Source organism: Sarcophilus harrisii, chromosome 3 (genome assembly GCF_902635505.1).
Source record: "Sarcophilus harrisii chromosome 3, mSarHar1.11, whole genome shotgun sequence".
Classification (NCBI taxonomy): domain Eukaryota; kingdom Metazoa; phylum Chordata; class Mammalia; order Dasyuromorphia; family Dasyuridae; genus Sarcophilus; species Sarcophilus harrisii.
The window spans coordinates 573174155-573195278 of record NC_045428.1 but is presented as its reverse complement, the minus strand read 5'-3'; the positions used below and the strand labels follow the sequence as shown (position 1 = coordinate 573195278).

General features: G+C 52.9%; 1 protein-coding gene and 1 long non-coding RNA gene across 3 annotated transcripts in view; one reads left to right on the top strand and one right to left on the bottom strand.

The window, feature by feature from the left end:
* The window catches only part of PEX14 (peroxisomal biogenesis factor 14), a 137527-nt gene extending 117692 nt beyond the window's left edge, over positions 1 to 19835 (top strand). For both annotated transcript variants that reach the window (XM_031962878.1, XM_031962877.1), the window contains exons 5-9: positions 3031 to 3116; positions 5129 to 5231; positions 6361 to 6458; positions 17637 to 17728; positions 18474 to 19835. In XM_031962878.1, the coding sequence (XP_031818738.1) occupies positions 3031 to 3116; positions 5129 to 5231; positions 6361 to 6458; positions 17637 to 17728; positions 18474 to 18951 (857 nt within the window). In that variant the 3' untranslated portion in view covers positions 18952 to 19835. The remainder of the gene's footprint in view (positions 1 to 3030; positions 3117 to 5128; positions 5232 to 6360; positions 6459 to 17636; positions 17729 to 18473) is intronic.
* LOC116422851 lies at positions 9094 to 15144 on the bottom strand. Its single transcript, XR_004233389.1, has 2 exons — positions 14058 to 15144; positions 9094 to 9367 (listed from the first exon to the last, which is right to left on the bottom strand). It is a non-coding gene; the product is annotated as an uncharacterized LOC116422851 (long non-coding RNA).
* Positions 19836 to 21124: the final 1289 nt, after the last annotated feature.

The window sequence follows — 21124 nt, the reverse complement described above, 5'->3', positions numbered from 1 at the left end:
CCCCTCCCATTCCTCTCCGTGGGTAACAATAACAATGCCGACAATAGCTGGCTTTTATGTAGCACTTTAAAGGTTTGCACAGCACTTTACAATGATCTCATTGGATCGTCACAAGGAACTCCGAGACACTGATGCTATTAGGACTCATTTAACATTTGAGGAACCAGAGGCAGCCTTGCCTGGTCAGCCAGCCAGTCCTTAAGTAACCGAAGTAGGATTTGAATTCGGGTCTTTGTGACTCCAGGCGGGCGTCCTGGGTGCTTTGTGCCCTCTGCTTTTGCGGTCATGTTAACCTGTTTTGAGGCCTGAAAGCAGCACAGCCAGTCTCAGTGGCCAAGAGGGGGATGTTCAGCTCCTGGTCCAGCTCAGCTCAGCAGACGTCTGTTAAACACTCCTGGGCACATTGCACAGAAGTAGAAGGATATAATTCAGTGACTCCTGCCTCAAGGAACTTGGGCCGAGGGGCCATCACCCCTTCACTCTTCAAGCTTCTGGGTGCCCCCTCTGTGCCCGGTACCATGCCCGGCACTGGGGACACAGACAGAGGGGGCAGTCTCAGTCCGTGGAGCTGGGGCCACTTGTGTCCGTAACAGAGGAGTCAGTGCCGACTATATGCTAAGTAACAGGATGCACTTTTTTAGGGAACGAGGACGGAGAATACATGGAGAGATAGGAAGAGGGTTCCTTGAAAACGGTTGAAGATTTGGGGGGGGGGGTGAAGGAGAGGCGGGAGCCACAGCAGGCATCGGGGCTGGGGGATAGAAGGCTTTTTGCCAGGGCTCCAGCTGCCTTCTTTTTATGCTTGAAGATAGGGCTGAGGGGAGCCCCCTGAAACCTGAGGGTTTTGCCTTGGTAGCTGGCTAGCACTGCCAGGACAGACTTTATGGAAAGTCAGGCTCCTGTTGCCTTGCGGTGCTTTTTTATAGCAGCAGATTCCTGTCTCGTTCTTTGAATCTGGGCTTGGAAAGAAAAGAGAAGCTGGACACTAGCATTGAGGGCTGCCCACGTGGAGCCAGGAGGCTCGGGGATCTCCCTGAGAGGCTCCCTGAATCCCTTGGGAGACCTGAAGGAAGGGGGGACGGGGAGGGAAGAAGTCCAAGGAGTTCGGGGTAGAGAGGTTGGGGTAGAGGGACAGAGAGCTGATTAATAAACATTTGCCGAACTGAGTTGGACTGGGGCCTGGAGAGCGTTATCACGTCAGCACGGTCCGAGTTCTCCTTCCCTCTGAAAGCCCTCGGGCTAGTGGGAGCCCTCCCCAGCCCTGCTTTTCCTTCTCTTTCCCTTTTTGCCACCAGACAGAGTTGTATCACCCATCTCCAAAACGAGTGAAATGGCATTTCGGCTTCTTGTCTTTATAGACTCTCTGAACTTTAGGAAAGATCATTCTGGTCCCTTTTCATTAATAATGAAAACCAGAGGGCAATAAAATGTTCTTAGCGTGAGCATGGCAGGAACGGAGGGAGCGATGAGAGAGGTGAAGGGTGCTTCTGACAAGGAACTACAGGTGTTTCTCAGTTCTGCAGGGAGGTCAGGGCGCTTGGGAGGTGGGAGCGGCTGGCAGCGCACTCAGCTGCTTGGCGTGGCTTTAACCCCTTGGAGCGGGGAAGAGTGGCTTGGGAAGGTGGGTGGTCCTGCTTTTTGACCCCATTATTGCCTCGCACCTTGTGTGTGTGAGTGGGTTTCGGACTAACAAATGTGGAGGGAGGGAGTTCTTCTGAGTACCTGCCGGGGCTGAAAATGCTCTCAGGTTTGAGGCCCTGGAGCGGATCATCGTGCCCTAGTAAAGCCCAGTGAATAATTGGCCCAAGGAGTCGATGCTGCGCTTCTCCCTCCCAACGTTGAGCGTTCAGTACAAGTGTGGCCTGGGGACCATCACCTTAAGCTGAACCTCTGGCTCCCTGGGATGTGTGAGAAAGGGCTGGGATCTGGCAGACAGTCTTCCCTGCCCCTAACAGCCAGGCTGATTCTTTAAGCAGCTCCTTGTTTTCTGATGGGGTGTCGGGAGGTGCAGGGGCCTCCTTGGAGCCATAGTTGGACCCGAAGCCTTCTGAGCCTCGTTAGCACTCTCAGCTCCTCAGGGTCGGGGTGTGAGCTCTCAGGGACTTTTGCTTCGTTTTGTGACGGGTGGGGACCTCCAAGGGTGCAGACACCCTGGATGAGCAACCCCTCTGGAGGATGGGTCCTGGATTCTGGAAGGAAAATTTAGGGAAGGGCTGCCCATTACTGCTTTATGAAGGCAGCTCCAGGCAGGTCTTGCTTTGGTAAACCTCAATCTGAATTCCACAGGCGTTGAGGGAGGGAGGGAAGTGGTGGCCAAGGAGAGACACTTCCAGGCATTCGATCGATGGATGGAGCCTCGGTCTCTTGTAGGAGTCCATTGAACAGCTGAGCAAGGTCTGGGGGGCGGGGGGGCCCACACCTCTGAGTCCATTGAACAGCTAAGCAAGGTCTGGGGGGCGGGGGGGCCCACACCTCTGCCGAGCCCTGGGAAGGCTCGGGCTGGGGATCCGCCTTGGTTGGGCTGTGGGCCAGAGGCCCCCTCAGTGTCTGTGCCCACATCCTGCTACTGAACTTTCAGAAAGATCATTCTGCTGCCTCTGGATTATTCATGAAAACCCTGGGCATGATGAGGGCCAGCAGCTTTATGGGTGTGCGCCGGAGTGGGGCAGGGTGCGAAGCCGCCAAGCTGCGTGGGGCTCCCACTAGGCCCTCTGCTGAATTCTGTGCTCCTTTAAGGGTCAGGAGCCCCATTGCTCCCCTCCCGAATCCCTTTCTAGATTTCTGTTTTGTGACATCAGCGTGATGGAAATGCCATTTAGGGAGGGGGGTTGGGGGCACTCCTGAAACCCTGGCCAGGAGCAGGGACTATCAGAGCGGGCCTGGCCTGAAGCCAGGGCCTTGAATTGGTCAGGAGTGCTGGACGTCTCCTAGACCCTAGCAGGCAAACTCCTTCCTCTCCCTCCCTTCCCGCTGGGAGGAGACGTGATGTCTGTTTTCCTCACCTGGTTTCTCTCTCTCTCTAACCATTAGATCCTGCAAGTTCTAGATGGAGAGATTATGGGGCTCTGACCATCATCATGGCAGGGATCGCCTTTGGCTTCCACCAGCTCTATAAGGTACGTGTGGCTCTGGCTGAGATCCCACCTCAGGTTTGGAGGCTACTTCTGCTGCATCCTTACCCTTATCGGGCTGGAAGACCTCCCCCTTCGCCTCCAAGAGCACAAGGACAGGTCATGACCACTATTTCCTCATTAGCAGGGGACAAATGAGCGAGCAGGGGGTGACATGAAGGGAGGCTAGCCCGGGCTCTCTGGGTTGTCCTGGAGCTGTTTAGAGCATATGTACGTTATGTTGCATCTTAGTCTAAGGTATTATTCACAAACAAAAAACTGCTCATGGAAGAAGGCCATAAATCTGCAGGAGCTTGGGGTCTCACAGTGGGTGCCCCTCAGACGATGCCCTTCAGAGGGCATTTGCTTCCAGGCTGACAGAGAGAAGGCCAGCCTAGGGTTTGAGGCCACAAAGGCAGGAGGGCCCTGAGAACAGAGAGTGTGAGAAGGTGAGTGGGGGCCGCTGTTTCCCCCCTCCCCACTGATGTACTTTCCCCACCATCCCTGCCCTTATTCCCCTCTAGGAGGGATGCTTTTTCCGCTATTCAGAATCACTTCTTGTCCTCGAGTCCCATCATTGACAAGTCCAGTCCACACTGGAATCCAGAGTCCTCTTGATCACCTTCAGCAAACCTGTTGAGAGTTAAGCTCTTGTTAGGCTGGACATCTCTTGCTCGGTCGTGTGAATCTCCACTGAGGACTTGTAGTTTTGGTCTAACTCAGCGGCTGCTGGCTGGCTAACAGCAGTCCCTTCCAGTGCCAGAGGTGGATGTTTCACTGTCAGACATTTGGGACAAAAGTCTGGTCCTGGCACTCAGACACGGCAACTGAATACTGTTGTCACATTAGAAAGAAAATTCAACTCCCAAGTCTTTTCAAATAAGCCCCTCCTATAATAAATAATACGTAACAGTTAAATAGCTGTTCACGCAGCAGTCCCATTGACTGAGCCTGGAAGACTTGTATTGGAGTAAGTCCTGGCCTCCTGCATCTGGACTTCAGGCAGAAGTGGGAGTGGGAAGGGTACCTGGGGATTGGGATCCCCGTTGGGATCTCTGATGTCCCGGGCCAGGGCAGGCCAGCCCCCACTCTCTCTTTTCGATGGTCTTGGAGAGCTTGAGGGACTTAGGGATGGAAAAGAAGAATGGGCAAAGAGAGCAGCTCGGGACTTGACAGGCCATTATCAAATGATAAAATGGGAGGGAGGCCATGCATTTGCTCTCCCCGGGGCCTAGAAGGCTTCAGCCGGGCTCCCGCAGAGGACCCTCCCTCAGCTCGTGGCTGGGAACTTCCTGCCTTTGAACTTTCAGAGTTCCCCACTCCCCGGTAACTTTGCCATTGATGTATTTGAGCGGCATTGTGGGCGAGAACTAATACCAGCCATTGGAAAAGCACTTTGCAGAATAGACTTAGAAAATGCTTACGTAGAAATGTGAAATGATGGGCTTCACTTAGGAGCGGTTCCCACAAACCCCTTGTGAGTCACCTCCTCTTCCCTCCCCAGTAAGAAACTCTTAATGGAGAAGTTGCAGTTTCTTCTCTTGAGGGGTCCAAGGAGAGAGTTTAGAGACACGTGGTGGGCCCAGACCCCCCCTTTCAAGAGCCGGTCAGTGAGACGCCCGCAGAGAGTTGGGTGGCAGCTGGCTCCTGGGTGGTGCTGAGGGCATGGGGCAGCCCCTCTGCCCTCCTGCCTTTGGAGTCCATGCCCTGGCAGCCGGATCCCACCCTCTTATTATTGGACACCGCCTTCCTCCTTGGCTCCATGACTTCTCCTCCATCCCTGAACCTCCCTGCATTTGAGTCTGGGTCTGGAGGTCACTGAGAGGTTATTCCAAGAGCTCGCAGACGGGCAGTGGGCCTCTGGGACTCTCCTCCCCAGCCATAGACTCTGCCCCAACCCTGCAGAGCTGAGGGAGGGGCGGCTCTGGAGGGAAGCCCTTGGCAAGGGCGACGGTGGGAAGCAAGGGGCAGGGAGCTGAGGGCGAGGGCCCCACTGACAGCTGTCCTGCTTCTTGCAGAAGTACCTGCTCCCTCTGCTCATGGGAGGCAAGGAGGACAGGAAGCAACTCCAGAGAATCGAGGCGAACATCTCAGAGATGAGCGGCAGCATGACGCAGACAGGTAGACTGATGGCTCCATCAGCTCGCCCCTCTGAGCCCCCCGCGTGCGCCCCCCCACCCTCCGCCTCCACTCTATTCGGTGACTTCATTTATCTGCTCGAGAATCTGTTCACATTTGCAAATGAAGCCGCCGTCATTTCGGTTTAATTTGAAATTGCTTGTTTACTGTCGGCGCGGCCTCAATTAATTATGTTTTTACGGAAAGGCTCCCAACCTCAGAATATTAATAAGGGGAATAAAATGACAGCCTTTCTAGGGGCTGTAAAGTTCATTTTTAATTTCTGCTTCTCCGAGGTTTTCAGGGGGGTTTTTCGGTGATTTTCCCCCCTTCCCTCTAAGAATTCAAAGCGGGGTCAAGAGAGTCTGTAATTACTGCGGCTCCCGCGACCCCGGCCACCTTCTCTGTTATTGACTCCACGGGGCTCTCGTTCATTACCCAGCACCTCGCGATGGCCCAGATTAGCTGGAGCCGGCCACGCCGGGGGCTTCTTTTTCTCTTCATGAACTTGTTTATGGGATGGAAGGTCCGGATTAAAAACAAAGGCAGGCAGAGCAGCTCCCTGGACTCCGGCCGAGTCTCTTTTGCCCCCGGCCCGGGGCTTGAGGGGGGTCTTCCTTAGAAGTTGTCTGGAGCCTGTGCACCGAAGGGTGGGAGTGGCAGGCCAGCGGCGGGGAAGGGAGCCCCCGGGACCCTCGGGAAGGCGAAAAGAGAGCCCGCCGCGCCTGCCATTTTTAATCTTTCCTGGGCGGTGTTTATCAGGAAAGAAAGAGAAATCATTCTGTTTGAGAATTGGAAATTCTCTGCTAGTTCCACGTGCGAGGCCCCTCTAGATGAATGATGCAAACACCCTCGAAGTTGGGAGAGCTGAGCCAATCCTGAGTAGATCTAATTAGGAGGGAGAGGTTTTGGATGGATATACTGTTGCCCATAGACAACTCTACAATGGAAAGATAAACTAGAAATACTGGAGGTTAGATGCAGTGCAGGTAGATTGCCCACAGTGCCAATGAATTATAAGGGGGAGAGAGGGAGCGGGAGCGTCCCTCGATAAATTAGAGCTGGAGCCGAGAGGGAGAAGGGAATCTCCGTGGGCCAGATGCACTGAGCTGTTGCTGCTTTTTCCCTGCAGTGACTCAGTTACAAGCGACGTTAGCCTCTGTCCAAGAAATTCTGATCCAGCAGCAACAGAAAATCCAGGATCTTACCCAGGAACTGGCTGCCTCCAAGGTACTTTCGGTCTCAATTCATTTCTCCTTGTGTGCTGCAGGCTGCCCTCCTTAGGTCCTGACCGTGCCCTCAGCCTGCTCAGCAACAGCCACATCACCGCACTGGTCAAGTGGCCGCAGCCAGCAGCACGGCGTGTCCAGAGGGAGGCCCCCCTGGCCTTCACCTGGGCCTCCGCTGTGGCCGGGGGTGAGGGGGTCCTTGCAGAACCCATGCCCTGGGGAGGGACGGTGGGGCTGCTGGGGCCCAGGGGCCACGTCCTGCCCACCAGCCACTTTCCTCCCTGTGGTGGTTCTCCTGGAAGCGAAGGCGTTGGGCAGGGCTCTCTCTGAGCCTCCGGGGCCTCTGTGTGCCCCCGTCCCCCGCTATGACACAACACACACACACACACACACACACACACACACACACACCCCTCGCGTGCTCAGGCTTGTATGTGAAGAGCCCCCCCGCCAGTCTGTGCTTCTCCTTTACACGCTCCCCGGGGGAGCGCTGTGTGACTGTATAACGGGGCCCAGCCCCCAGCACACACCAGGAACTCCATAAATGCTGACTGAGAGAATGAGTGCAGATGTTCCGGCCTCGGGCACTGTAGCCCTCTCACTCTGAGCCCCTCTGGTCATGGTGCCGGACTTGGATTTGGTGACAGAGCGGAGGGAGCCAGCGCTGGACCTGACGTGGAAAACCCGCATTCAGATGCAGCCTTCGACTGCTAGCGGGCGGCGAGCCGCTCAGCCTCTGTATGCCGCGGGCAGCGGGGGCCGCCATGGTGCCCACCTCTGGGCCCTGATGCCCAGGGACGCGGGAGTCTCTGCCACTCAACGGCGATGACCAGGTGGTGACACAGAACGTTGGGAACGGCCAAGAAGAGCCAGAGGACAGCTTGGCTGTACAAGCCAGTCAAGAGACAGTGTTAAAAAGCAAAATGTCCACAAGGCTATTGCTCCCCAACAGCTTCCCCTTCCCCAGAGGAAGCAAGCTGAGCCCCCACAGGGCGGACTCCTTGCTTGGGGCAGGGGGCACTTACTTGTAGGTCTGTTTAAATCAACAATTTGAAGACCTCTTTCCTTCTTTCCAGCGCAGAAGGTTGATATCCCTGGGGCTTCTTGTTCCAAAATCTAAGCATCAGGATCTCCTTGGGGTGGAAGTTGTGGCACTGTTTTCCCCTCTGAGCTAAGGGCTTCTGTTTGCCCCAGGGTAGAGCACTGTCGTGCCCTTCTTTGACTGGGCTCCCGTGTCCCTCCGTCCGCCCCCCCCCAAGTTCTGCTCTTCTCGGTGACTCGGTTCTTCGTGGCTCAGTGGTTACAGCTTAGTCTACTGCAGGGGCATGAGTTGTGGGCCGCCAGTTAGGTCAGCAGCTCCATGAGGGCAGGAGCCACAGCTTTTTATCGTGAGGGCCTTTTGTTACCTGATAGACCCTGGGCTTCAGGCTGTGATCTCCAACTGGGCATCCTCAGAGAAAGAGCCACAACCTGCCGAGGGGCCACAGGGACGCTGGCGTTCGGTGCTTTTGGGCCATCCCTGCCTGATGTGCGTCCCCCTATCCCACACACAGAGCTGCCACGGGCTCCCTCCTGGGCCCGTTTGTGGCCAGTGGCCACTGTGCAGCGTGGAACTCGCTCCATGCAGTAGGACCCACACGGCACAGCCATAAACAAACCGTGAAAGCCAATTTATGGTCACAGCTCTGTTATCCTTTGGAGCTGTGGCCTGCCAAGGGCCTGAAGCCATTCCGGAAATTGGAAAACTGTTTTCAGGTCTTAAGAATTAAGATTAAGACCACATGTTGGGTTCTGAGACGGGAAAGGGCACGGGAATTCTGCTGGGTGGTTTAGAACAGCCTTTAAAAGTTTCTCGCACTTTTTTTTTTTTTTTTAAAGAACCCTCTCTCCTCCCACCCCTTCTCATTTTCTCCTACTCTGAAATGTAAAGCATGCTGTTTTGGTATCTAAAACCCATGTGTACGAAGACTTTGGTAACCCCATAAACCAAAGAGCAAAAGCTGTGTTTTCTCAGCTGTAATGTAAGTTTTTATATCTGGCTTCCAAACTCCTACTGGAGCACTGTAAAAAATTAAAAAGAGAAGCTTTAAGTAATTAAAAAACCTACATAAAACCGAAGGCTGTGAGTTTTCTACAACTGTTTTTTAAAGAGACTGGCTAAAAAGCCCCAGATGTCAGATTTTATTTCTAAATCCTAGGCATCTGGCACCATATGCGTTTGGAAATTTGAGTCCTTTGCGGGCCGGTGAGTAGAAATTGCTACCTTGTTAATGTGCTGCTGTAGCTTTCAAGGTCTTAGAGAAGCCAGAACAGTGGCGGCTCCTGGGTTCTTGCCTGTCTGATGGCTTGGAGTGTGAATCCCAAGGGAATACACTCTTACAAATGAGTGTGTGTGTCAGGAGTGCACTTCTCTAACCAAAGCCCCTCCAAGCCCAGCTTCTTAGTTCTGGAAGCAGTGGAAGCAATGCTCCCTGCAAAAGGTCCTTGAGGAGCGCCAGCCCACAAGCTCTGAGGAGGTTCTCCTCACCGTCTCGGGAACCCTCCCGGCACCGCCAGCCACTTGTTTATTTCTCAAATATTTATTGAGGTTCTCTTCTACACACGACCCTCTGTTTACTCTTTTTTGGGCTGATGTCTCTTTCCACCCTTCTATATTTTTATTTGAATTGTCTGATTGGCCCTGTGGCAGGGTAATAAGGGACAGAGAAGAGAAATTTAGGAGTGATCACCTTCTGGGGAGCCCACGTTAATTGCTCATTCAAAAACAACTTGGAGATTGACTGGAGTCAATATGCCTCACGTCAGGCACACCTGTGGCCTTTAAAATGATTTCATCCAACTGGCTTTGGCATTTGTAAAAACCGTTTCTGTAGTGGCTGTCCTGTTCTCCGTCCACTGCAGCGGGAATCGCTGGAAGGAAACGGGAGAGGATGTTGGGTTGTGTAATTATTACTCCTTGGTGCACCATGTGGTTTCTGCTCTTAGCAGGAAAAGTATTGGAAATTAAGTCTTTTGGAACAATTTCTTTTAAACTGGGAAATATTTAAATCTATTCTAGCAGAATATAATCATGCTCAGAGGCCCAGAGATGATGACCATTACTTCTCATGTGGTGGTTTTCATTCAATTCAGCATTTATTAAGTTCCTACTGTGTGACTTCAGTTAAGCTATAGACAGTGAAAAAATGACCACAGACTCCTTTCCCCCACCCCCCACCCCCCCAATGCCAGGGATGAAGCCTTTGCCACAATGCGGAGGCCTATGGAGCTCTGAAACCACTGCAGGGATGAAGCCCTCCGTCTCCAGATCGAGTCTGCAAATATAAATTCATTTGCTGATCTCGCGGAGGAGGAGAGAAGAATGGCGAGTGGTTTTTGCCTTGGAAAACAGCAGTCAGGTGGAGGGGAGGAAAGCAAGTTTTTTCAAAGCTTGACATGAGACACAACGCAGTTTGATCGTCCAAAGAACAAGCCTGGCAGAGCCTGAAGGAGGGTGAGAAACAACCAGAAAACCGAGCTGCCGTATTGAGACACATTAAAACTTAGGGCTCTGTTTGTTGTGAAGAAGCAGTGACGTTCACAAAGCAAAAATGGGGAAGGGCGCTGGCCCGGACCAATGACAGGGAGGACAGAGGGGGAGATGCCCACAGGTTGGACTGTGTTGGGTGTGAATACAAAGGAGTATCAGAGGCTCTCAGCAACTATCCACCCAGTTGCCTACTTTCTCATCTCTCTAAAACTTTGGGAGAATGAACTTTCCCTGTGTCCAGGAGGAAAACAGCATTTTGCAAATGTTCTCTGTGACAGAATTTGCCTTCATGGTGAAAGGTTCTGAGGTCCTGCCGTGGTACCTCTAAAGGCAGCTGACTTGGCTCAGCTGGATGCCTCCTTCAGACGTTTCTTCTCAAAGAGTGTGTCCCGTGCATATGGTGGGCAGCCAGCAGACATTAAGTGCTTGCTGTATGCATCAGGCGCTGTACAAAACATGGAGGGTGCAGAGGGATACATGAATTGCCTCTGCCCTTAAGGAGCTTACAGTCTCCTGGGGGAGAAAACACAGCCGTGTGTGGGCACATGCAAAGTGGGTGCAAAATGACCAGAGAGAGGCCCTGCAGACTCCTCAGCCAGGCGGGTAACATAGTGCGTGTGTGTGCCTTGGACAGCCACAGTTCTAGCTGGACCCAGAATTAAATGAGAAGGAGAGTTGGCTGCGATGCGTTTGGGGAATTGTGAGGCACTTTAATTGATTCTAGGCTGCTCTCTATCGTAGAATTGTCATTTTAACACCAACCTTCTTCGGTGATGTTCTGTAGCCGTGACTCATCACACAGGAGGCAAAGGGACTGGGCCCAAAGTCCGATAGGAGCCTCCAGTGCTTGGCAGGAAGACTCAGAGGGCACACGGCTTCACAAGTTCCCCTGGCCCATTGTCCCTGTGCCAGAGAGAGTACCAAGGGCTGCTGGAGGCCAAGAACAAGGCTCAGAGGCTGACCTGCAGCCACCCAAGCGGTGAAAGGCGTCACCACCCAGCCCCTCGGACACTCGGCTTAGGGGAGGACACGGGTGAGAGTCACGCAGGAGGAGGTGGCGGCGCCCCTGAAGTGACAGGCCCCCTGCCAGGCAAGGGGCACAGCTAGAAAAGGGATCCCGCTCGTCCGTGGGGTGCCCACTGCCTCCCCCGGGTAAAGAGAAAGATTTCAAAAGCCGTGAGACTCTGCCCCTGTCCCCGGCCGGCCTGAGGTAAGCCTCTCATGCAGTGACAAGAACGGAACAACCGCCATGTTCGGAGATCTGACAGCTACACTATCTATCCCTCCTCGTGAAGAAAGGAGCTTCTGTGACCCATGGCCAGGATCAGGGACTCAGACACCCAGGATCTTACAGTTGGGAGGGGTCTCAGAATCCATCTGGCCTGCTCACTTTAGACCATAAAGATTCTGCAACAAGTAGGTCATTCAAAAAGGGATCATCCGGCTGTCCAGGCTAATTGAGAGGGAATGCTCTGGACCTAGCCCTCCACTTTTTGGAAGCTCTTCTGCAGCTCCCACACCCGCTGCCCCTGATTCTCTTCCATCGACAACTCTGGAGTTCTCTCTTCTTTAGGGTAAACATCCTGGTTATTCCAGCTACTCCTCACATAGCATCATCTCAAGCCTCTTCACTGGTCTTGCTACTTTCATCTGAACACTTTCCAAATGATCAATGCTCTTCCTAAAATGTGGCCCCCAGGGACTTTTTAAATTACTCTTGACTTTGGAGAAAAATTCACAATTGAGAGAAGACATCTCAAAAGACAAAATGAATTATTTCAATTGTAGAAAATTGAAAAGTTTTTGTATAAACAAAATCAATGCAACTAGAATAAGAAGAGAAATAATTGAGTGCAAAAAAAATTTTTTTTTTCATCTTTGTCAAGAGTCTGGTATCTGGGTAATTGGTGGTAATTGGTATTTGTCTGGATTCCCCAGCAAATGACAAAGGATTGCAGACTGCCAAACAAATGAAAATGGCTAAAACGTCAGTATACATCTCTCAAAGCAACAGAGATGGGTTTTTTTGGAAAGAGAGGCCTCTGGACAGAAACTTCTTTTGAGACAGATTAGCAAAGTATCCTTCATTTATAATTGTCTAGAGCTCTGAAAAAAACTTGCCCATGTGTGACTTGCCCATGATCTCATGATGAAAAGAAATAGAAATTGTGTTGGAGGGGATATGGAGAGACAGGCACATGTATGTATATACCACTGATGGAGTTATAAATTATTGTAACTATTCTGGAAAAGTATTATGCAAGAAAAGTCACTAAATTCTTCATGATCTTTCATCCCATTATTGGACTTTTACTTCAAAGAAATCAAACAATTGAAAGGATCCAAAATATTCGTAGTATGAATGAGTAATGAATTCGTATGAATGAATGAGTAAACAAGCATTTATTAAGTGTTTACTATGTTCAAAGCACTAAGGAATACACACACACAAACAAATGAGGCAATCCCTATTTTGAAGGAGTTCACTTTCTAATGGGGGAGATGTATTTAGAAGGATTCAACTTCAAGACAGATGGAATAGTCCTTTAGTTGGTAACAAACTATTAAAAACTAAGTGGGAGTTAATCATTTGGTGACTGAATGAACAGACTGTGGCATACAAATGGAATTGTGCTGTAAGAAATGAGATATAAGAGGGATTTAGAAAAGAGTGGAACTTCTAGTGTGAACAACAAGAAAGGCCACAAAGCCGGCATGGTGGTGTGCACAGTGGCCACTCTGCTCGTCATTGGGACATCCGTCTTGGAAAACCAGCTTTCTCAGGGTAGGGGAGATGATGAATGAGTGACCTGTGGTCTTTATTTCTACTAGTTTTCCTTAAGTATTTTTCTTTGGTACAGAAGAGGATTCAGAAAAAGGGATGAGGAGGAGGAGATTGAGTGAAAAGGACTCTAATATGCCAACAAGAGGCCATAATGAAATTTCAAATAAAATCAGGTTCCTGGAAGTGAATCCTGTATTTCATCTCTAGCCTGGCCAGTGCCATCACTCTGTGACTCCCGGAAATGGGTTCTCTGTCCCTCCTTTTGATGTCATTGGTAGGTTTTTTCAGGGAGACAGTTGGCTGACAATCTATTACATTCCTGCATCTCTTTCCGAAGAACTGTTGTTGAACCCTGTCTCGACTTGTCTTTGTGACCCTGGTGTTTTGAGGCCAGTGTTCCAGCCTTTCCGGATCTTTTGGACCCTGACTCGGTCATCTTGACTCCTCGTGAGCTTTCTCGCCTAGCTTGGTGTCATCTGCAAATTTGATAAGTGTGGGACTATGGCTTATCGTGTCATTCAGAAAAATGTTAATAGTATAGAACCAAGCAGAGATTTCTGGGGCACTTCACTGGAGGCCTCCTAAGTTACTTCTTTCCATTAATTGCTATGCTTTGGGTCCAGCCGTTTAACTAGTTCAGAATCCACTCAATCATGTTGTCGTCTTACTCACATTTTTCCTTTTCAATAAAAATAGCATGAGAGTATTTATTAAATACTCTGGTAAAATATAGGGAGATGATAATTAGGACATTTTTCTGATAAATGAGCAGATGAGTAAACTAATGAACAAATGGATGAATGAAGCATTTATTAAACTCCTCCTGTGTGCCAGACATGGTGCTGAGCTTTGGGGATATAGATACAAAAGGCAAGGGAGTCTGCTTTCAAGAACTAATTTCTGTTGGGGAAGACAAAACACTAGGAGAGAGGGGGATATTTATGATCAGAGAATTTACAGGGACAGTGAGCAATTGATTGAGGGCCCTGAAGCATGGGTCCATGTGCATCAATTGGAGTCTCCCTAGTCCTAAGCCCAGAGTTGTGTGTGTAGTATGAGCTAAGGAGCTTAGCATGAAGCAGTGGGGGCAGGGGTCTGCTTGGGCTAGAAAGGCTGAAGTCCCCCTGCCCCCAGTGAGCAGCTCAGAAAGAGTGGATGCTGGCCCAGAAGTGGGGGGCAGGAGTGTCCCAGGCTGCTCTCTGGGGAGCGCCAACCACCTGCCAGCTAGTGACGTGGTGGCCTGTTTTGACCCTGTGCCTTTGGCCATCAGCAGGAGTCGGGCTTACCTGGCAGTAGTTTGCACACTCGTTTCTCTGCACGTTTTAAAGAAAACAGTCAGGACAGTTGCTCTTTTCCAGTCACGTGGTACGTCTCCTGATAGAAGATCCCTTTCAAAGATTATTGACAAAAGCCAGGCCATCACATCTGTCAGTTCTTTTATTATTCTGGGTTCTGATTCATTTGGGTCTGGTGACTTGAATTCATCAAATCATCAAGGGTAGCTCGATGCTGTCTTACTGTTTCCCTAATTATCTCAGATGTCAACTCCCTGTTAGCCATTTCTGTTCTCTCTTTTCTAGTACAAAGATAATTTTCTTTGGCAGGGAAAACAAACAGAATATCAGTCAGTCAGTCATCAGGCATTTGTTAGGTACCTGTAGACTGTGTGTGAGGGTCTGGGGATTCAGAGAAATGGAAAGCCAGGCCTTGCCCTCAGGGAGTGTACATTCTAATGGGGGACCCCACGTGTCAGGAAATGGGAACATACAAGATGTGTAAAAATAAATGCAAGGTCAGCCTACGAGAGAATGGCCTTCTGCAGGAATCAGTGTTTGGGCAAGTCTTAAAGGAGGTCATGATCCCAAAAGTTCTTAGTGAAGAGGGAGGATACCCCGGCATGGGGGGCACAGCCAGAGCCAGGAGGGACCGGAGGGTGGCAAGTCCAGCTGGATGTCGGAGTTTGGGGAGTGGAGTAAAGCATGAGAAGGAGCCAGACTGGAATGGGCTTTAAAGCCAAAGAAGAATTTGTATTTATGAGTGAAGCAGTGGATCTCTTCTGTTTCACTCACCATCCATCTGAACCAAGGGGCTCTCCTCTCCCTGCTGTGATCCTCCACTTTTCCCCAGGACAGCCCACACACTAACCCCTTTTTGTTAGCAGATTTCTTGACAGATTTTAGCAATCCTGATAGTGGCAGTTGTTAATTGTAATCACATTGAATCCTTCCTTGTCCCTCTGGCCTCCCACAAGCGTACACCAACAATCTTGCAAGACTAGTCTTGGGTGGTGTATCTGCCCTTCCATTTTCTGTGCCTGGCTTGGAAAACCCAGGTTAGCCCCCACGTCAGTCTCCTAGCAGAATGACTCTGCCTTCCGAAGTGCCTTCTTTGGAATTTTCACTTCTTCCTGGGCTAACTTCCCACATAGAATCCTTGGCATCCATTGGAACCTACTTTCACAAAGGCAGCATTCTGTTGGTCAGATGATGTCTGCCTCCTTTCCCTTCTCCTTTTCTTTTCCCCTCCTCTCCTCTCCCTTCTCATTTCCTCTTATCACCTATTCAAAAAATGGAATCTTCTTTTCCCTAAAGGTTTCCTTCCATCCTTTCTACCTCAGCTGCCAGACCCAACTTGGTAATGATCACATTGATCTAGAATAGGACGTGATCTGAACCCAAAGCCATGGTCCTTTTCACCACCCTTGGCTGCCATTTATGAGCAGGATTTTGTAGAATCATGGACAGGTGATTTAGACAATAGAGCTTTCCCAGAATTACTTGTGAATCTAGCAAGGAAAGATGATCCTGCTCTGTGGGGCTCCCTGGCAGATGGAACATGGGTCTTGAAGGTTCATCATGGAGGACCCTGCTGGTCTTCATGCAAGTAAAGCCTTAGATTTGACAGTTCATGGCCAGCCGGCTTGAAAGTGTCAGGAGCAGAACCCAGGATTCTAAGGTGAAATCTCTCCCTTTGTAATCAAACCTCCTAAGAGGAGGTGGTGCTTGGGTAAGCAGTGGGCGAGGGAGGCCCTTGGGGGCTATCGGGCTCAGTCCAGGCAGAAGCATAACCCCCAGCAGTCATTAGAGAGTAACTTCTCCAGCACTGCCAATCACCCCCATCCTACCCTCCCAGCACAGCACTAGGCATGAAGGTCCCTTGTGGACCTCAAGGCAATATCAGTGCAGTACTGGGTAAACAGTCAAGCTTTGTAACTGTCTACACGGCCAGTTCTGCTATTAGAGAGAGACTTCTGTTGTCTTTTTACACAGCCCATTCTGCCATTAGAGTGGGTCTTCTGTTGTCTGTCTACATGGCCCGTTCTGCCATTAGAATGGGTCTTCTGTTGTGTCTACACGGCCCGTTCTGCCATTAGAACGGGTCTTCTGTTGTGTCTACACAGCCCGTTCTGCCATTAGAGTGGGTCTTCTGTTGTGTCTACACAGCCCGTTCTGCCATTAGAGTGGGTCTTCTATTGTGTCTACACGGCCCGTTCTGCCATTAGAGTGGGTCTTCTGTTGTGTCTACACGGCCCGTTGGGTCTTCTGTTGTGTCTACACGGCCCGTTCTGCCATTAGAACGGGTCTTCTGTTGTGTCTACACGGCCCGTTCTGCCATTAGAGTGGGTCTTCTGTTGTGTCTACACGGCCCGTTCTGCCATTAGAGTGGGTCTTCTGTTGTGTCTACACGGCCCGTTCTGCCATTAGAGTGGGTCTTCTGTTGTGTCTACACATCGTTCTGCCATTAGATGGGTCTTCTGTTGTTCTACCGGCCCGTTCTGCCATTAGGATGGGGCTTCTGTTGTGTCTACACGGCCCGTTCTGCCATTAGAGTGGGTCTTCTGTTGTGTCTACACGGCCCGTTCTGCCATTAGAATGGGTCTTCTGTTGTGTCTACACGGCCTGTTCTGCTATTAGAGTGGGTCTTCTGTTGTGTCTACACGGCCTGTTCTGCTATTAGAATGGGTCTTCTGTTGTGTCTACACAGCCATTTCTGTCACTAGAGAGAGACTTCTGCTGTCTGTATATATGGCCTGTTCTGCCATTAGAGACTTCTGTTGTCTGTCTACGTGGCCCGTTCTGCCATTAGAGAGGGTCTTCTGTTGTGTCTACACGGCCCGTTCTGCTATTAGAGTGGATCTTCTGTTGTGTCTACACGGCCAGTTCTGTCACTAGAGAGAGACTTCTGCTGTCTGTCTTCATGGCCCGTTCTGCTGTCAGGCGGCCCTGACTACGCCAGCCTCTCTGCAGCTTCCCCCTGGGCTCCTGCTTCTTGCTTACTTTGGAAGGCCCTTCATTGGAGAAGGGCGGCTTCCTTCCTTTGGACCAGTGATCCCTGGTCCCTCAGGGGTTTTCTCGGTCGGCCGCTTCCTTCTCCGGCTCATTTTACAGATGGGGGAGCTGAGACACACGGGGTGAAGTGACTTGCTCAGGGTCGCCTGTCTGGGAAGGGGGTGGGGCTGGATTTGACCTTGGGAGGAGGGAGTCTTCTTAGCGCCCAGGCCTGGTGCTCCATTGTGCCCTGTCACTGCCCAATCACAATCCTCTCCCTAGTTCCTGGTCCCTGAGGGAACCTGAGGGCAGCAGCCCCCTCCCCGTCCCCCCGGCGGAATGCTCTGGAATCCTGCCGGCCACTAGAGGTCCCTGACCCCCATTTTACCTTGAGTTTATTTTGTGCGAATCTCACCTACACCAATGTGTCTCCCAAGAGAACTTTGAGATCCTTGAGAGCAGGGACTGTTTGACCTCCTGCCCTGATGTCTGCAGCGCTCCCTCCTGCCCGGGGGCCTTCTGGGGCCTGGGCGCTGCCTGGGCCTGGGGGTCGGAGCCACTTTTGACGACCTCCCCCCTCCACCTTCTGTCTTTCAGGCCACCACATCCACCAACTGGATCCTGGAGTCACAGAACATCAATGAACTCAAGTCTGAGATTAATTCCTTAAAAGGACTCCTCCTGAACCGGTATGGAGGGACTGGGCTGGGAGCTGATTGCACACTGAGCTGGGGAGGTAGTGCTCCTGAGAGTGCTCCGCGTCTCCCAAGGGAGAGGGAGGACCGGTCCAGGCTGTCGTCCCGACGCCTCCCCACACGCTGGCCCGGCCCGCGAGGCTTGCTCTCTCGCGGGGCCCCTCCGCACCTAGAGGGTCCCCGTGTCTTAGCAGGGGCCGATCAAGAGGGCTGCGCCCCCGAGCTCGCGATCCCCGAGCGTCTCCCATAGCCCTTTTCTCCTTCTCTCCTAGGGCCCGTATTTTCAGTAGGCGCTATTGACCTTCCCTGACAGTGGTCTTTGGAAAAGCGGAGGGTGGCTTTAGGGAGGGAGTGAGCTTCCCGGCCAGCCTTCCACACTGGTCACCTCCTTGTCTGCCCAGAAAAGGTGAAGCTCAGCAGGAGCCTGCAAGGGGACGGGGCTCCCGGCTAGGGAAGGGGGGCAGCCAGGGCAGAAGGAAGAGGAGGCAGCGGGGGCCAGGGCCAAGAAAGCTCGCCATAGAACTTGGGGCTTTGAAGGCGCTGGTGAATCATGGAGGCGCTCGCTCCAGGGAAACGGGAGACCCTTGTCAGCGGCCAGTCCAGGGGAGCGGGGGGAGGCACCTGTATATGTGTGCAGTGTGTCTGGTGTCTGTGTGTGTGTGCGTGTCGGACAGACGGAGGGGAGGGAGACCCAGGCGGAGGTGCCCTCTGACCTGCCCTGGCCTTGTCGTACCCCCAGGAGGCAGTTCCCCCCGTCCCCTTCCGCGCCCAAGATCCCCTCCTGGCAGATCTCAGTCAAGTCCTCATCGCCCTCCAACCCAACGGTGGCCAACCACAACAGCAGCAGCGACATCTCCCCCGTCAGCAACGAGTCGGCCTCCTCGTCCCCTGTCAAGGAGAACCACAGCCCCGAGGGCTCCAAGGTCAATTACCACCTGCTGGGCCCGGAGGAGGAGGGGGAGGTGGTGATCGACGTGAAGGGCCAGGTGCGCATGGAGGTGCAGGGGGAGGAGGAGAAGCGAGAGGACAAAGAGGAGGAGGAGGAGGAGGAGGAGGAGGAAGAGGAGGAAGAGGAGGAGGATGTGAGCCATGTGGATGAGGAAGACTGCCTGGCGGTCCAGACTGAGGACAGGAGAGGGGGAGACGGGCAGATCAACGAGCAGGTGGAGAAGCTGCGGAGACCCGAGGGGGCCAGCAATGAGAACGAGATCGACTAGGACCGCCTGGGCCTCCTCCCTGCCACCTGCCCCTCTACAGCCCCTTCCTCTTTCCTGGAGTGCTCCCTGGGAGCTGCGGGGATGGAGTGGCCTCAGTGTGCTTGGTGTGCTGACTTCCCCGGGTGCTGCCAGGCAGCGAGGCCGCCTGTCTTGCCCCGCTTTGGCCCCTCGGGACCACCCTCCCAGGTCTTTTACTGGGTCCAGCCGGGGCCTTGGTGGGTCTTCCTGAGTCTCGGCTTTTCTGAGCCCTGCCTCAGTCTCAGCTTTGTCCCTACCCCACGCTCCCATCACCCACACTTTGTCCCTAAAACCAGTCTAGCCTTTGAGATCTGTGTGGTGCGGGTCTGGGGTCAAGGGGCTCCACGGTGACCCCCGTCCTTGGCTGTGTCTGGTCTCCGACACCACTGGGCATGATGACAGATGGTTTCCTCACCTGACTCCCAAGTCCGTGAGTGAGAAAGAAGGGCTGAGGAAAAGGTTCTCCATCGCCACCCTCCTGCCCATCGGGCACAGCGGGCATCCAGCTGCATGCCCATCGTCTCCGACGGGGGCGGCTCCATCTCCCCTTTTCTTTGGGGGTGCCCAGGAGCCCCAAGGCCTTCCCACACTGAGCTGTCCTGCTCAGCCTCTCCCTCCCCCTGACGACCCCCTGTTGTCCTCCTGGAGAAGCGTGACCGCCCGTTTCTGCCACATCATGTTCTCGCTGGGCCCAACGGCGACACACGATCCCTCCCTGCGCAGGAGCCGTGGCCAAGCGCTGCCTGGAACACCCGAGCCCGCCCTGCTCCCAAGAAGCCACGCTCGTCTGTGTGATCATGTATAGATTCCAGAATATAAGATAAGACTGTATATAATTGTAATAAATAGGAGGTACCACTATTTAATCCTGGCTCCTCATCGTTTTGTTTGGGGTCAGAACTCACCCGAAGAGGGCGATCTGCCAGGGGCAGCACGCATGGCGTCTCACTGACCCCACAGAGCCAGCCCATAGGGTTTTAGGGTGGGGGGACCTTGAGGCCTGACCAGTCCTTGTTTGACAGGAGCCAGATTAACGGCTGGCAAGTTAAGGGGCAGAACTGGATCTGGACCAGGCGGTCGGGCCGCAGGCCAATTTAGCCCTTGGGCCAGCCCGACTCGGCCCACTTAGAGAAGCAAGGCCGGAGGGCCCGGGGGCGTTCTGGGGCTCCCCATGACTGTACATAGACCCGCCCAGGATGCATGCCTTCTCTCTCCCCAGGAGCGCGTCTCCTTCCCTCTCCCTTCCCCCGGCTCCCTTTAATGTTCACAAAACCTTGGGCTGAGACCAGAAAACCCCCAAAGTGTTAGAAAGGGGGAGCCCTGTTGCCCGGCAGTGCCCTCCCCTCCCCCCCGGCCTTGAAAGGGTTCTGAGTAGGGAGTGTACCCAGAGACCCACTGCTCACTGAGTGCACACAGGTGCTTTGGGAGGGGGAAGAATTCGGAAACAGCAGGCGGAGAAATGTGGGAAAGGCGTGTTTGCGCCCTCCTGGCGGGGCCTGGGGGCTCTCGCAGACTCCCTTCTGGCCCGGCCCTGGGGGTCCATGAGGTGTCTGCTTCCAGCTCGGCAGTTCTCTAGGGGAGGTGATCTGAAGGGCCTCGGGCCTCATTATTCTCACTGGCCCCGGTGGGAGAGGCCGGGGTTGGGGGAGGCCAGGAGGGGGCCTGGGTGGGAGAGGCCAGGCTGGGACCTGGGTGGGAGAGGCTGAGGGCAGGGTGGCAGAGGCCTGGAGAAGGCCTAGGTGGGAGACGCCAGGCCAGGTCCTGGGTGCTGCCATCTCTAGGTTTCCCCTCTGTCCCAGACTGACCCCGTGCCCTTGGAAGCAGCGCTCTTGACCGTTTCTAGCTTCCATTTGAGAGCGTCGATGGGGTCCCTCGGGTCCCCTAAGTAGTAGGCGATTGTCCCCCCCCACTTGCTCTCCACATGGCCACGGGGGCTCCAGAATGAGGGAGGGATGCTCACGCTGGCCCGTTCGGACCACATTCAAAGCGACAGCGTCTGGTTCAGGGCGCCGTGACCTAGGAGGGAAATGGGGGGCGGGTAGGGGGCGTGCTGGATGTCAGGAGTCTTACAAGGTGCTAAGTCAGTTACCTAATTTAGCAGGGTACTTAACAGTTCTCTAGCTCACTAGTGTACTTAGTACTTTAATAAGATAGA